The sequence below is a fragment of the Vidua macroura genome, chromosome 5 (assembly GCF_024509145.1).
Source record: "Vidua macroura isolate BioBank_ID:100142 chromosome 5, ASM2450914v1, whole genome shotgun sequence".
Taxonomy (NCBI): Eukaryota; Metazoa; Chordata; class Aves; order Passeriformes; family Viduidae; genus Vidua; species Vidua macroura.
The window spans coordinates 1,316,001-1,330,286 of record NC_071575.1 but is presented as its reverse complement, the minus strand read 5'-3'; the positions used below and the strand labels follow the sequence as shown (position 1 = coordinate 1,330,286).

General features: G+C 41.8%; 1 protein-coding gene across 4 annotated transcripts; it reads right to left on the bottom strand.

Moving 5' to 3' along the window:
- Positions 1-6,583: 6,583 nt before the first annotated feature.
- On the bottom strand, positions 6,584-14,063 carry MGST1 (microsomal glutathione S-transferase 1). 4 transcript variants are annotated; one of them, XM_053978526.1, is made up of 4 exons: positions 13,961-14,062; positions 11,715-11,865; positions 9,798-9,892; positions 6,584-7,767 (listed from the first exon to the last, which is right to left on the bottom strand). In XM_053978526.1, the coding sequence occupies exons 2-4, from the start codon at positions 11,838-11,840 to the stop codon at positions 7,521-7,523; spliced, it is 468 nt and encodes a 155-aa protein (XP_053834501.1). In that variant the 5' UTR covers positions 11,841-11,865; positions 13,961-14,062; the 3' UTR covers positions 6,584-7,520. The 4 variants fall into 4 exon arrangements, with proteins under 4 accessions (XP_053834501.1, XP_053834503.1, XP_053834502.1 ...); XM_053978528.1 differs by lacking the exon at positions 13,961-14,062 and adding an exon at positions 13,739-13,761; XM_053978527.1 differs by lacking the exon at positions 13,961-14,062 and adding an exon at positions 13,018-13,276.
- Between the last annotated feature and the right edge of the window lie 223 nt (positions 14,064-14,286).

Below are 14,286 nucleotides of genomic sequence, written 5' to 3'. Positions count from 1 at the left end.
GAAGGATTTATTTATGCATCTCCTGGAACAGTTTCCCTAAATCCTGCTAGCTTGTTTTGGAGGGTGGGTTCCTCCACAAGCCATGCACCTACAAGACTTAACTGGACAAACTGAAGAGATAACACAAACCCCCTTGCAAGGACATTACTTCTCTGACCTTAACCAACTCTTTGTTGCCATCTGTCCCTGTACATGACTCATCCCATTCTGCCACGATACCATTGACAAGGGCACAAAAAGCCACAAAAGGAGTTGATGGGCATTCACTCCAGAGCATTAGCTACCTTGCTGCATGCTCCTGAGATCTAACTGTGCCTTTTGACAGCTCTCCAAGCACATTTCCCCATTTCCAGAATGAAACTGAACCTTTGCACTTTATTATTATTATTATTATTATTGTTCTCTTTCAGCAAAAAGGTAATTGGGCATGAAAAGTTCAAATCCATTAAATAAAAACTCAATTTAAAATATTTTCCATCCACCAAGCAAGTTGCTATTCATTATGCTGACACTGTACTCCACCTCTGTGCCAAGTGGATCACTCAAAGATGCCCCCCACCACTTCCCTGGCATTTTGTGTGACAAGTAAATCTGCTCTGCATACATTGCTTTATAGGGCATCCCAGTTTTGTCAAATGCAAGCAACATTTTTTGCAGCACCTTAAAATTCCCAAGTCGAATTTTATAACTATCAAGGTAATTTGAAGTAAACTATTTGTGCTGAGTCTCACCTCTGGATATTGTGGCAGACAGACACAGCTTCTGAGCTTCATTTCTGCTTCTTTACTCCAAGTTTTTGAACAGCCTCAGTCCCATTCAGTTTACTCTACTGCTAAATACAATTTGTAAAATGTGTTTACACAACACAATAACAATAGCAGGCAATTAAAATAAAAATTGCATCGTCTTCTAGGAGCCTCGGTAGAATTCAGATGTTGCAGTTACCTGGTGCCTTGTTAATTTAGAAAAGCTAAACAATACAAAACATTCTAATGTTTCAGCCACAGGTTACATATTCTGTTTTCACAAAGGTCACTTTTTCCATAAAGTTTTTTTAGTGCAAGTTTACTGTACAGAGACACTCTTTTGTCTTAATATCTATTATAAATGTCTTCTTTAAATCTAGCAAAATATTTTCCCCTTACAACTTAATCTGCCAGAGATGCAGAGCACAGCTACTTTATTCTTCACAGGTCGAGTCCTGAAATCTAATAAAAAAAAGCCAAAGAGGGACATCTAGTGGTACCACGGACAAAATTAAGAATGAGGAGAGGAAGCAAAAACCTACTGCCATGCCCATGAATCTGAGATAACTGCTGGTTTCTCATCGGGAACGAGGAAAGCTTGAAGGGAAGACTGAAATAACAGAAAGGAAAAATCTGGTTATTTTATTCTTTTCTAACACATTGCCACTTACAGTGGGAATAACTGCGAGTCTGATTCGTTTGAAGAACGTTGGATTCCTCTAAATGAACTGAATCTAAATTAAAGTGCCACCATCAAACAATGCTGCCACTGAACCCCAGATTCAAATAAGGAAACTGCAGCCTGGCTTTCACTTGCAAAATAACCCTCAGGAAAACCAAGAGGACCTGCAGAACTGATTTCATTTACCTTGAAAGTAGGTACATCAAGCTCCACCCAAGGGCCGAGCATCAAAATAAATTTCAGTCTGGAAAAACTTCTGAACGCTCGCTCAATGAGCAAATGATAAAATGTGGTGTTTGTCACTTATATTAGCAGTGAATTTGCCATTAGAATCCTGCAGAACTGGTGGAATAAGCCATCTGTCAGCTAAGGAGGCAGAACAGCAGCACCGGAACCCTCTCCCAGCTGAAGACAAGGAGAGATCAACAGCAAACTCCAAATTGCTGGAGAGACAACAAAACCCCACGAGCTACATGGTCCCAACTAACTTTAGTACCAGAGTGTTCAGAACAAACGGATTCTTGTGAAAACACCCTTCCAGAGTACAGAGGGAACCCTCACATGACAAGTATGGGAGGTGCCAGCCCTGCTCTCTGGGAATTGCAGCCTGTAAGATGGAGTGCTTTGATGTGAAAATGCCCCAGTAAACAACTTTCCACTGTACAGTTGCCAGTATTAAATAAATGAGGCAGTCATGCACACTTAGAACATAACTGCAGGCTCTTTAAGGAAAATTGAGGTTTTAGTGTCACTTTCTATCTGAAGAAGAAGCAGATTAAGTTCTACCTTTATAGCAATTATTTAGGTCTCGTACATACTTAGAGATTAAGAATTTTAAACCTACCTTGAGCACTTCTGTGGCAATTCCACATGCACTAATCCCTACAGCTCCCACAGTGAGGGTTAAAGAGATGAAGCTCAGAAATTCTTCCAAGAAATGTGGGACAACCTCCAGAGCTGACACCTTTCTGCCCAGCTCCCAGACTCACCTTTCTGAAGGTCCTTCCTGGTTTCCATGAAAGCATTGTAGTGAAAAGGAATTGTTTCATGTAAATTTGAAAGCAAGTGCCATATAGGACGTTCCAGGCAAAAAGGAAATAATCATCCTCTCCCTGATGCAGGTGTGATGTCATCTGGGGGCAGTTTTTTAGTCACACAATGTCAGGAGCCATCTCCCACTGCAGTGGTCTGTGCAGCACAGGTGCCTTAAGGCAACTGATTAAACAGATTTAGCTACACATGGGTCTTCTCCAGCCTGATCTGAGGTATTTACAATCCTCTTTGCAGATATTTAATGACTGGATACACAAAGAAAAACATTCTTAAAAACGAATTTGTTTTAAAGAGATAGTAAAGCAATTCTATAAAGCAGATACCTGCTTGTCTTACCACACTTCATCTACCAGTCTTCATCCAGTTTGTTCCTTGATGCTGTTCAAAGCTATCCTTTCCTTCCTTTCAGTTCTCTCTTTTCCTTTTTCTCCTCATTTTTTCTACAGGACTGACACTACCTTCTGAATTATTCCCCCTCACTGGACAAGGAGTACCCATGAGACAGTCTTCTTTTTGTCTCCTTCTTTTCTTTTTTTGTAGTAAAAAGACAGAACTTGGAACTTCCTCTTCTTAAGCTCTTTCCAAGTTCCCCCACATATGAGAATAAAAAATACAAGAATGATGCTGTCAGTGGTGATGCACACCAGGGCCTACCAGCAAAGAGTAAAAGCATTACATTAACACCTGGTAAAAGCATTCAGTAGTGGAGATTATATGGTCACTGCTAAATTGGAGCAGAGTGCTTTGTAGGAGGAAAATCCATGATTCAAATATTTCATATTCCAACTTGCACTGCAATAATGTAATAAGAACTGCCTTGATTAAAAAAAAAAAAAAAAAAAAAAAAAAAAAAACAAGACCCAAAACAAAACAAAAAAAATCCCCACCAAAAACCCCACAAAAACAACAAACAAAGCCAACAAAACCAAACTATGGTATGTTTAAAGCATAAGTTTAGTGTACACACACACCAGAGAAGCAGTGTCACAGAAAAGAGTGAACCAATGCCTGCTTTCCAAAGCCCGTGAACGAGGATCACACGCCTTTCTGGAAGTCATGCTGTGACTGAACTAACCTCCGCAGAAGGGCAGCCCTTCCATGGCTTCTTTTCCACTAGAGGTCAGGCTGAAGGAGCTAATGATCTATTTTAGCCTTCAGAATCTATGAGTGGGAGTCACTGACCAAGATTTGGGAGCCTGACTGTCACTTAAAGTGAATCACAAAGAGGTATTAGATTTCTAAGTGTCCAACAGCCAGACATATTTAGTCATGAGAGCATTTTAACACATCAATACAACCTTTCAGAGAACACTTGGTGCCATCTCAGTTGGCAGGACAACATTTGGAAAAGAGAAAAGTTCTTAATTTTCAACCTTGAAATGAAAACTCCATTAGCTTGAATAATGACTAACAACACTTTAAAAACGGTATTCTAAAAGTTCTGCTTTTTATTTTTTGCTCTTAGAAAAGATATACATTACAAGCATTTCCCATGAAAAATCTAGATTGAATTTGTTTCTGTAAATAACTAGGAAGCTAAGCAATAATCAGCTTCAGGTAAATAGAATTTTTTCAAACCACCAAGTGATTTGAGTTAAGAGCCCAGGCTTTTCTTCTTCTGTATTTTGATGACAAGCAATTCTATCACTTACAGAAGCATTGACCCAGCTTCTTGAAATAAATACCTTGAAGGCGGTGAAGCTCAGACACACATTCGTTTCTGAAAATTCCAGGAAATGTTTAATGTATCATTTATAGTTTTAAACGCATTCTTCATTGTGGCAGGACAAAAAGTCATGATCAAACAGCAAGTCCTAGCTCAGAGCTCTTCACCAGTCATCATCTCCCCCAACAATTCAGTGCCTTCAGTGCATGTGTCTGCAGCCAGGAAAACCAGCACAAAGTAATTTTGCCCAAAGGCTTTTAAGCAATTACCCACTCAACCAAAAGCTAAACTGAGGAATTGCTCAGATTTACACTCCTGAAAACAAAGCAGCCCATGAAATTCCCTCAGAGATGAGCTCAGCTAACCAGGTTCTGTCAGCTGGCATTTTGAGGTGCTTCATGGTCAACTGTTAAGAGCTTCAAAGACACACAACGTACCTGGGAGAAGAACACAAAATGCCAGGAATAATGAGAAATAATGAAAATAATGTCGTTTCTCCAGTTGCCCAAGACTGGTGGTGAGAATAAGGGGCATAATAAACAGAAGTGAAGCATAGAAGCTGATGGTTTGACCTCTTTTTCCATGGCTCCCACGGAGCAGCCCTTTCTGTACTTTCACCAGGTGAAAGGGAGCACAGCTGCTGATAACAGTCAGTAGTTTCATCAGCTACAGGTTACTTCATTTCATGATTTTGCAAGAGGACCTCATACCAGCAGTCTGAAATCCACATGCACGTTTTAAAAGGTGAAAATTCAGTTTAGCCGAGTAATAAATTCGACTAACACACCCTTTCTCCTTCGCTAGCTCTCCTGAAATATGCCAACCTATCAAAATTTACAGCTGTACAACAGGCACGGAGCACCTCTACAGGGCAGGGAGCAGAGAAGTGCAAGAGCTGTGTGACAAGGGCCACTCCAAGAGAGTTTATGCGGAGCTGGCAGTCGGCGTTTGACGGAATCTGGTAAGGCACATTTCCCAGATTGAGCACGTACCCCGCCCAGATGCACAGATGGTATTTGTGGGAGCAAAGGAAAATAAAATATAGGTTTAAAATAAATGCAAGAGAAACACAGAATAATATTGAATCACTCTAGGTATTTCTAAAGGTTTCCAGTAATCTTTTCTACTTCTCAGCACATACGAGTGTATGTTCTGGGCTTTGCAAGCACCGAGCAAATGGAAGGGATTTAAAACCAGTTTTGTTTCAAATATAAGATCAAAAAATTAAAGACGGTCTCCAGGAATGAGATTTCTGTACAGAAGCTTGATGCAAAAGGAGCTGAAAATGCTGCTCCTGCATATGCCTGGCATTGACAGCCAGGCTTGTCTGAAGAGCCTTTTCAGTGCTGAAGGAGAGGACTCGCTCTGCTGCTGAATTTCAAACGGGGCCCTTTGCACAGTGGCTACATTCCCTTTGTTTGACATGGATGCAATGACACACAGCTGGGAGGAAGAGGCAAGCTACAAAGTAGTGAGGAAATAAGAGTTTTAGATGCTGTTATGGTGATATAAGGAAGCCAGAGGAGCCACAGGCTGATGAGAGCTGGCAGGCTGTGACCATGACTGGTTTGGGACACAGCTCCAGGCTGCAGCCCCGCTCCTTCACGCTCCATCGCTGCTCCTTCTCAAACCAGAAGAGCTGGTGGTGGCCTCTGTTACAATGACACCATCCAAGGTGGCTGCTCTCAAGGTCCCATAAAACCTAGCAGAGGAAGAAGGAACAGGAGGAAAACAGCACAGGTTGGAAGTGGTGGAGAAAGGCGTGAGAAGAAACACAAAAGCCCAGCAGTTGAAGCTCCCCAGTGTTCAACTTTTAATCATCATCCCCTCTCATCCTCCTTCTAGAGGATCCAGCTCTTTGTTATTTTACTCATTAGTTAGATTTAACTTTTGGTAAATCAGTGCTAACTTCTTGATTCCAAGTTCCAGCCTCTCTTCTTTAGGAGACATGATTCAACACTACACTCAAATTGCAATAAAAATCTTTGGATTTTTAAATAAATTGCAATAAATTTCTTTGGATTAAACCAGTCTCTCTGAATTCTTCCCCATTCCTCCTGCCACCCTTCTGAGTTGCAGCCTAACATAACACTGCACCAACTTCCACCTCAAACTGTGGGTAGGTAGGAAAGCCCTCCAGTGTTACTTCTTGTACCCATGCAATACTGCACCCATGCAAAAAGCAGAACAAAATCTCTGACATGTGGAAGCAGCAGCGAGAACTCTCCATCTCCTCTCTGGGCCATCCCTTAGGGGCACAGCTTCTGGGGTAGGAAAGGGAACCAAACATGTGCCCTGACTTCTGCCATTTAAAACTTCTCAATGACCAGCACACTGCATATAAAGACCTTTCTGAGTCACTTGAAATCTGCTATTATTTAAGCCAGAGCTACTAAAGAACCCCAAAATAACCAACCAAACAAAAAGAAGCCAAGGAAAAGTCTTTAAAGAATGTATTTCAAATTAACACATCACAGAAAGATGTAAGCAAAGAGCAAAACTTCCTATCATCTTTATGACAGTTATGACACACAAACTAATTATATATGTACATCTGGATTACTTGATAGCTACATTTGCAAGTGTCATTCATTTTATGCCGAATTTATTCAAAGATGAAAAAAAAAAATCCTCTACCAAGGGTCTACACTTTATCCAGTCACAAAATATATGTTTGCAGGAACCCCAACAAAAAAAATTACTTCAAATTTTTATCAGTGTCTCCAAACAGAATTTAGCACAAATACATTCTTTCTTTTAAATCTATTCAACTGAAAGAAATGGAGCTGCAACGGTTTAGGTTTTTTAGTCCCAAAGTGGATTATACAAACATTTTCATCAAAGATTTTTTTACAACAACACTACCATTACTGGTTATATCTTATTATTAAGGTAAGCTTTCTTCAAAGAACCGTATGATTGGAATCTCTTCCTGATACATAGTGACATGCTATTTGCTGGCTGCAGTGTGGAGAGTCAAAATGAAAACAAAAATACAAACAGGCTTTTTTTTTTTAATCTTGTCTTTATTGATTTAGACTTCAGAGCTACAGCCAAAAATAGTGCATCTGTAGAAAATTATCAAACACTCTATCAATACAGCATCATGGCATGTTTAGAGTTGTAAGCACTTGACAAGTCGCAAAGGGAACATCCAATCTAGTATTTGGCAGTGCAACCCATGCACAGGGAATACAGGGAGAAGGATTCTATTCCCTCCAAAAAAGAAACATTTCTGAACAGGAACAAAAAGCTTTTGTTCAAAAGAAGAACTCCAGTTACCACGGAAGACTCATTGGCTCATTCAAGACATCATCGTACAGTGCTGGAAACTGTGTGGAATGTCGCAGGGGACGCGGAAGCTACAGCTCTGCTACAGGAGCCACGCTGTCTTCAGGACTTTGTAGGCCATGGAGAAGGTCACTGAGTAGCCAACTGCCCAAGACAAACCTCTGCCAGGCTGGGGAAGAGGGATCAAGTATGCGAAAGTGTGGCAGATCCTAGCCCCTGTGAAGATCCTGAAGTGCAGCAGGGCCGTGGACAGCTCGGGGCCGCTCAGAGCATACAGCAGTCCAATGCCAACAAACGGGACAATATTTTCCAGGTCATTCAGGTGGCCTCTGGAAAAAGAAGCAAAGTTATTTTTAAGTGTTATATTTTGTTGCATAAACCACTTCAAACCTCATTATCAGCATCTTCAGAGCATGTGACTATTCAACAACTCTTGGCTTCCTCTGCAGAGGGGACCTGATTCAGTTACTGAAACAATTTTGGCGTGTTCACCTGACATCAGCCTGGTCCCTCCTGCTGCACCCCACATTTTTAAGCTTCTGATCTTCTGTATGAAAGGTATTAGTTTTTCCCCAGGATCTTGGTAATACTAAGGACTTACATGAGGTGTCTGAGTGCCCCTGGGTGTGCAAGAATGCAAAGCCAGGGAAGAAAAGACGTAGCTGTTTTCTTGGAGCCTCTCTCAATTAACATCAATTAACTGGAGGGCTGTGACTGAAGCTACTACAGTTCATGGCCTAATCCCATAAATCCAGTTTGTGGTGACCATAAAAGAAAATATGAGATATCCTACACAGGAACTGCTATGTTCATCAAATGTTCATGAAGTTCCATCATCTTGAAGAAGGTTATTTTTGAACATCTAACAGGTGTGACAGTTATGCTTTTCGTTCATTTTCTTCACTTTGAGCACTAAAATAGCTGAAAAAATGTTTGAAATTTTGAAACCATAATTTACTAAAAATGTGTTGAGACTGAACTCCATATCTTGAAGTGTTCTTTCACACCCCTTCCTAAATCTTCCCAGCTCCCTTCACCTCTTTAGATAAATTGTACTTCCAGCCCAATTTACTGATTGAAACAATGTCTAAGCCTTACTAATGATGTCAAATTTCAGAGCCAACTGGAATCACATCATGGCACTGTCTTGCAGCTGCTTTTAGAATATATTTATAATTACAAGGAAACATATCCCTCCAGATTTTTTATTCTCATTCCCCATAAAAATACTCTGAAGAAAGTAATTTTTTTTCTTGAAAAAAAAATTTTTTCCCCATAAACTGAACACATTCCAATCACTTACACAAAAGAGAAGCCATGCTAAATCTATGTGGCATTATCTGTTGCCATGAAACGTGCAGAAGAAAATGTATTAAATTTCCACTAAGAACCACAGCTGGAAGGAAAATATGGATGCTGCAACACCAACATAGTAAGTAGAACCAAGCTTACTTACTAGGTCTGGGGATGTCTGAAAAACTCTACAAAACAGCAAAATAGGACTGGAAAATTTAGTACTTGAAAAATCTGTTCTGTGAAAATTACCGAGGTGGCTGTCATTTCTCTACCACAACAACTTGAGTTAAATGGGTCATAAAGTTATTCTCAACTTAGCTGGGCTCTCACAGTTTAAAAGAGAAAGGGATTGCCACTCACCATAAAAGTTTCCACTTTTATGTAACACCCGTGAAATTAAGCAACAACTTCCCTGAACTACTCAGGGGCATGAAAAGAAAAAGGAAGGAGCAGAACATCTTTCCAGCCCACTCAGATTAGGCTCTTCTTTCTGAGATTATAATCCATAAGAGACATACAGAAACAGCCATTCTTTGCAATGATGCAGTGTTCTTAAAACAGCACTGGTATATATTTTCAAGATCTTCCCTAATGGAGGTTTAAATGAGAGGAATTCACTGGCATTCAAGTTTTTGGTATAAAAATAAACTTAGCTTCATCAAAGAAGCATGGAAGGTATTCAATTAAAGCTTTCCTTTTTAGCATGGGTGTATCAAACAGCATCCTGAAATTTAGGACTTTGGAAACAGAAAATTTTGCCATGAGCTACATCAAGTTATGCTCATATTTTACAGCGTTCTCACCACTTTGCCCACGCAGACAGGACACTACCCAAGAGTCAGCTATTATAACCAGACAGTGGCGCATTGTTTTTAGAATGCACACTGACCATTTGAATGTAGAATGGTTTGTTCACTTAAACTAATTAATGTACATAATTAATGTGCTACATAAAGCACCATAAAACACACACAGGCTTGACAGGGAATGGGGTGAAATTAAATCTTTGATTTAATATTATTGTGTTATTTAAAATAACTTTTTCAGGTTCCTGTGTATTTACCTGCGTACCCGTTCAACATCTGGATCAGTCCTCAGGAATTTCTTAGCACTCTCCCCTTTTCCAAATGATGCTGTATCTTCTGGGTTGACAAATGCCTGTTGCAATCACAAGCACACAGGTGACATCAGCAGCCAAAATGTTTTATCCAGTCAAGGCAGCTTGCTATAAAGGTCACTCTTTTTACCTCAGTAACCTCACTTAACTTACCTGAAGTTAAAAGCACAGGGAGTAATACAATGTTTGCTGCATTACTGCTTTCTTGAGCCCAGCCTGTACATTTGTGTGCTGACAAATTAATGCAATGCAATTTATGCACTTAGATAAAGCCTTCTTGTGAGATGGACAAGCCTGCAGTAAAGCCAGTGGGCTGGCAGAACATAGGCACCTACAAGGTGGAAGCTCTCAAGTCTCTTTTTCACCATTCCTGACAAATTATCTGAGAGTGCTTTTGGATCCCTTCCTTCTGCAGAAGTCTACACAGCAATAGCATCCAACAGCCTTATTCCCATTGTCATTTATGACCAAGGAAGTGTCTCCCTTTTCCCTTAGGTACGAATTCTTACACTTACATGACCCATTATTACCACAAAATACTGCAAGACACTACTTGAAAACAACAATTAATTCAGGCAGTGCAGACTGCAGTCGATTTCTCCCTGCTGACACATGCAGTAACATATGCATTCTGTGGACTGCTCAGGCTATGCAGATAGAAGTCAAGAAAATATTTTGATTTTAGGAGAGCTACATGATTGCTTTCCAGGGCAGCCTCGATCCCTATTTGTGAAATATAGCCTCAGAATTCTAGAGTTGTGTTAACAGTATCATCAGCAACATTTTACATTCTCTTGCTTCATTCCTTTCCCATTTTTCACTTTCAAGACTTTTTTAATATTTAATAGAAAATTAAAATTACGTTACTATTTTTTCTGTTTGTAACATAACTAACACAATGAAACCAAACTCTCCAAATTACTGAGGGCCCTATTGTCATCTGCATCCACCTGGAGCAGTTCAGCTGGGTTCTCCTGCAGCAAGCAGGAACAAAAAGCAGCATTTCAGCAAAAGGACTACACCAAAATCCTTGAGGCACAGACCATCTTGCAGAAGCAGATCTCACAAAAACAGCCATATGAGGCCCACTCAGGGCTCTCTCAGCCCAGGACTAAGTGTTTCCTACAGAGGCCATGAGAAGATGCCTAGAGAAGACCAAGGACAAGGACAACACGTCTCCTATGAGCACTTTCTTCTAAAGTAGATGCAGCTTCTACAATATTTAGCAAACCTCAGTGAATCTTTCGTATTTTTATCTAGCACAAATATCAAACCACAGTATTTTCAAATAACCACAAGCATTTTCTAACGTTTTCAGATATTTTCAAAATTGAAAATCCAATTTGCAGCCTCCCTCTCACTCTAGAAAAACAACAATTTCTTTTCAGATAGTGACCTACCTGCTATAATCATGAGGGAATGCAAAAAGCTTTTGAATTAGTGGATGAAAGGGCTATAGATGAATAAAAATCTATCCCTCTTCTGACCCTACCAGTTGGTTATTGATGCAATATGGCTCCATATCACACTTTTAGTTCTTTATAAAGTGAGTACCCTGGACATGAGCTTTTTGCAGAAAACAATGGAAATTATGAAAAACTCTTATTTAAAAATAACAGAACTGTTTTAGAAGAGTAGAGTAAGTCAAATGCAAGTATAATTTAGTCTCATAATTATCTTGCAATTAGGTTAAAAACATCATCCAACTGAGACCACCAAACTCAGAATCTCTCCAGAACAGGGAGGAGGAAGAAAATGAACAGCAGCAGTATTTGGAAGCTGAAAAAAGACATAGCTGTGATATCTTCGTATTTCAATACAAATGTCAGTCTGTTCTCCCAGCCGGTATTTCCAAAAGATTACCTTCCTGGTGATCCTGAAGTATGCAGTTATCAGACTCATTAGCATCATTTTTAGGAGAACAATGGCCGTGTAAGTAGCGTAAGCCCGGAAGACTTCATTGTCAATTAGCTGCGTCGATTTGGCCATTTCTCCCCTTTCTCACTGACGACCTCTAAAAAACATTAAAGTTAGTTAAAGCTAACATCATTGCAATCCAAAGTTCTGATAACAACATTGTGTTAATAGCCTTGGTTTTTAGCATCACTGCAATGACAGCATGATTTTGCCACTGTGAAAAGTTTCTTTTATAACAACTGTCTACCTTTTTTTTTTTTCACAATAGCATAATACCTTAAGATGATAAATTATAATTTTACTTCCATTATAAGTGCTTATTAAACTGTCAAAGTACAAACTACCAAAATATTTAATGTAATTGCAGAAACAACACTTAGTCACAGAAATTAGTACTCTTTTGAAATAACACAAAGATTTAGACCAATTCATTTGAATTAGCAAATTTCCCTAAGCAGTTACCAGGATAGAAGGAGTGTGTGACAATACTATGAACTGTGAAATGTAAAGAGGAAAATTAGTATTGCCTACCCTTTTTTGTGTGCAAAAATGACACAATTATAATTGCACTTCAGCTTTCAAACTAACCGGTATCTTCCTACCCAGCAGTAACTTGTGATCAAGCCGAGCTGAACATGCATTTTTCCCCTTTGAGACCTTGTTCTTAAAAATTGCTTTTAGCATGACTCACGGGCAAAGATTAAGTTGTAATGACAAAAAGGAGAGGACTATTTCTGCTTTTATCATGGGAGGTTTAAACTAATGAAGTCTCTTTCCAATGAGACCGTACCAAATCCACAATCCTATGGAGGCAGTACCTTTTATCAACACCAGAAAGTTAAGAGGTGCTGAGGTGTGAATGCAGGTGAAAAAAAAAGCACATCTCCGTTCACATTCAATTTTTGCCCTGCACAGACTCAGGCTTTTGCCTCACCAAGTGCTTCAACCACGCATTTAGTGACTAGGAATCCATACAACTAGGATGTCTTAGCTTCACCAGAGACCGGAATAAATGAATTTTCTTGTTACAGCTAACTTACTTCCTGTGATATAATTTTAACAATAGTCATAAAAACGTTAATATTCACTTGATTACAGTTTTAACAACCCCTCATCTCGCTTTCAGCACAGTCAGCTATTGCCAAAGAAGGGGAACTTGATGAGCAAAGAGCACTATGGAAGACTTGCTCTGAAGGCACGTCCTCGGTGAGGAAGTGGGCAGGATGGAGGTAAGCAGCTGTTTGCTCACCTTGCCTGGACCTGCCTGCTGTGGTGATGGGATTCTGCTCCCTTTTTTCCTTTCTAAAACAGTGCTTGGGTCACTGGGCCTAGCAAAGGGTCTGTGGACCCTGGGAAATTAAAATTAATTCAATGTAACTCTCCCTCCTCTCTCATTACAGTCCAGTTCCCAAGGTAGACGGCGACTTGGCGAAGACTCTTCTCAGACATGGACAGTCACTGTTCCTATTCATTTTAACAGTCTTGTTAACATAGCAGAACTGTCCTGCTAGTCTTAACTTTGTATCACAGCAAAAAAGCACACAGTGTTCCACACAACAAGTAAATCCGCGGCGTCAGAGCATTTTTCCCTAAGCTGTGCTGAAAATGCACCCCAGAATGATGCCAAGTCCTCGGCAGGGGACACCGCTCAGCAGCACCTTCGGCGCTCCGCCAAGTTTTCCATTTTCCCTCGCCGCCCCCCGAGCTCCCAGAACGCCCCGGAGCTGCCTTCAGCGCAAAATGGCAGGGCACCGAAAAACTCGGGACCCAGCAGCAGCAACCGCAAAAACACACACCCCGAGTACGCGAACGGCACGGGGTTCTGTGGGATACGCTTTGCACACTGCCTGATATACATGAGTGATAGTAAGAACAATAATAATATGTCTCCGCAAGGCCGCTCGGAGCAGCGGCCGGGCTCAGGCCGTCCCGCCGCCCCCGCCACACGTGTACCGGGGCCGCGGCCGCACCGGGGCCACTTGTCTGTGCGTGTTTCAAACGCGACTTCTCCAAGCCCCGTGCGGCCGCCGGCTCCGCTCCCAATCCAGCAGCAGATTCCCGGCCCGGCCCCGTGGGAGATGCCGCCTCGCCGGCTCCCCCCGCGGCCCCTCACGCAGCGCTCCCGCACCGCCCTCCCGCACCCGCGGCGGGTTTGGCTCCCGGGCCCCGCCGCCCCCGCGCAGCGCCCGCACCTCGGCCGTGCCCGCAGCGATCCGAGCCCCGCTGCTCCCCGGCGGACACTGCGGCCCGGCCCCGCCTCGCCCCGCCGGCCGCGGAGGCGGGTCCCGCCCGGGCCGCCCTCACGGAGCCCCGCGGGCTCGGGGCGGGAGCGGCCGGTCAGGCCCGGAGCGCGGCGAGCCGGGGAGAAAGAGGAGCAGGAGGTGTGAAAAGGAGCGGGGAAAGCCCTGCTGTCTGAACACCCTTGGACAGCGGGGAAAGCCCTGCTTTCCCACCCTCGGACAGCGGGAAAAGCCCTGCTGTCTGAACACCCTTGGACAGCGGGGAAAGCCCTGCTTTC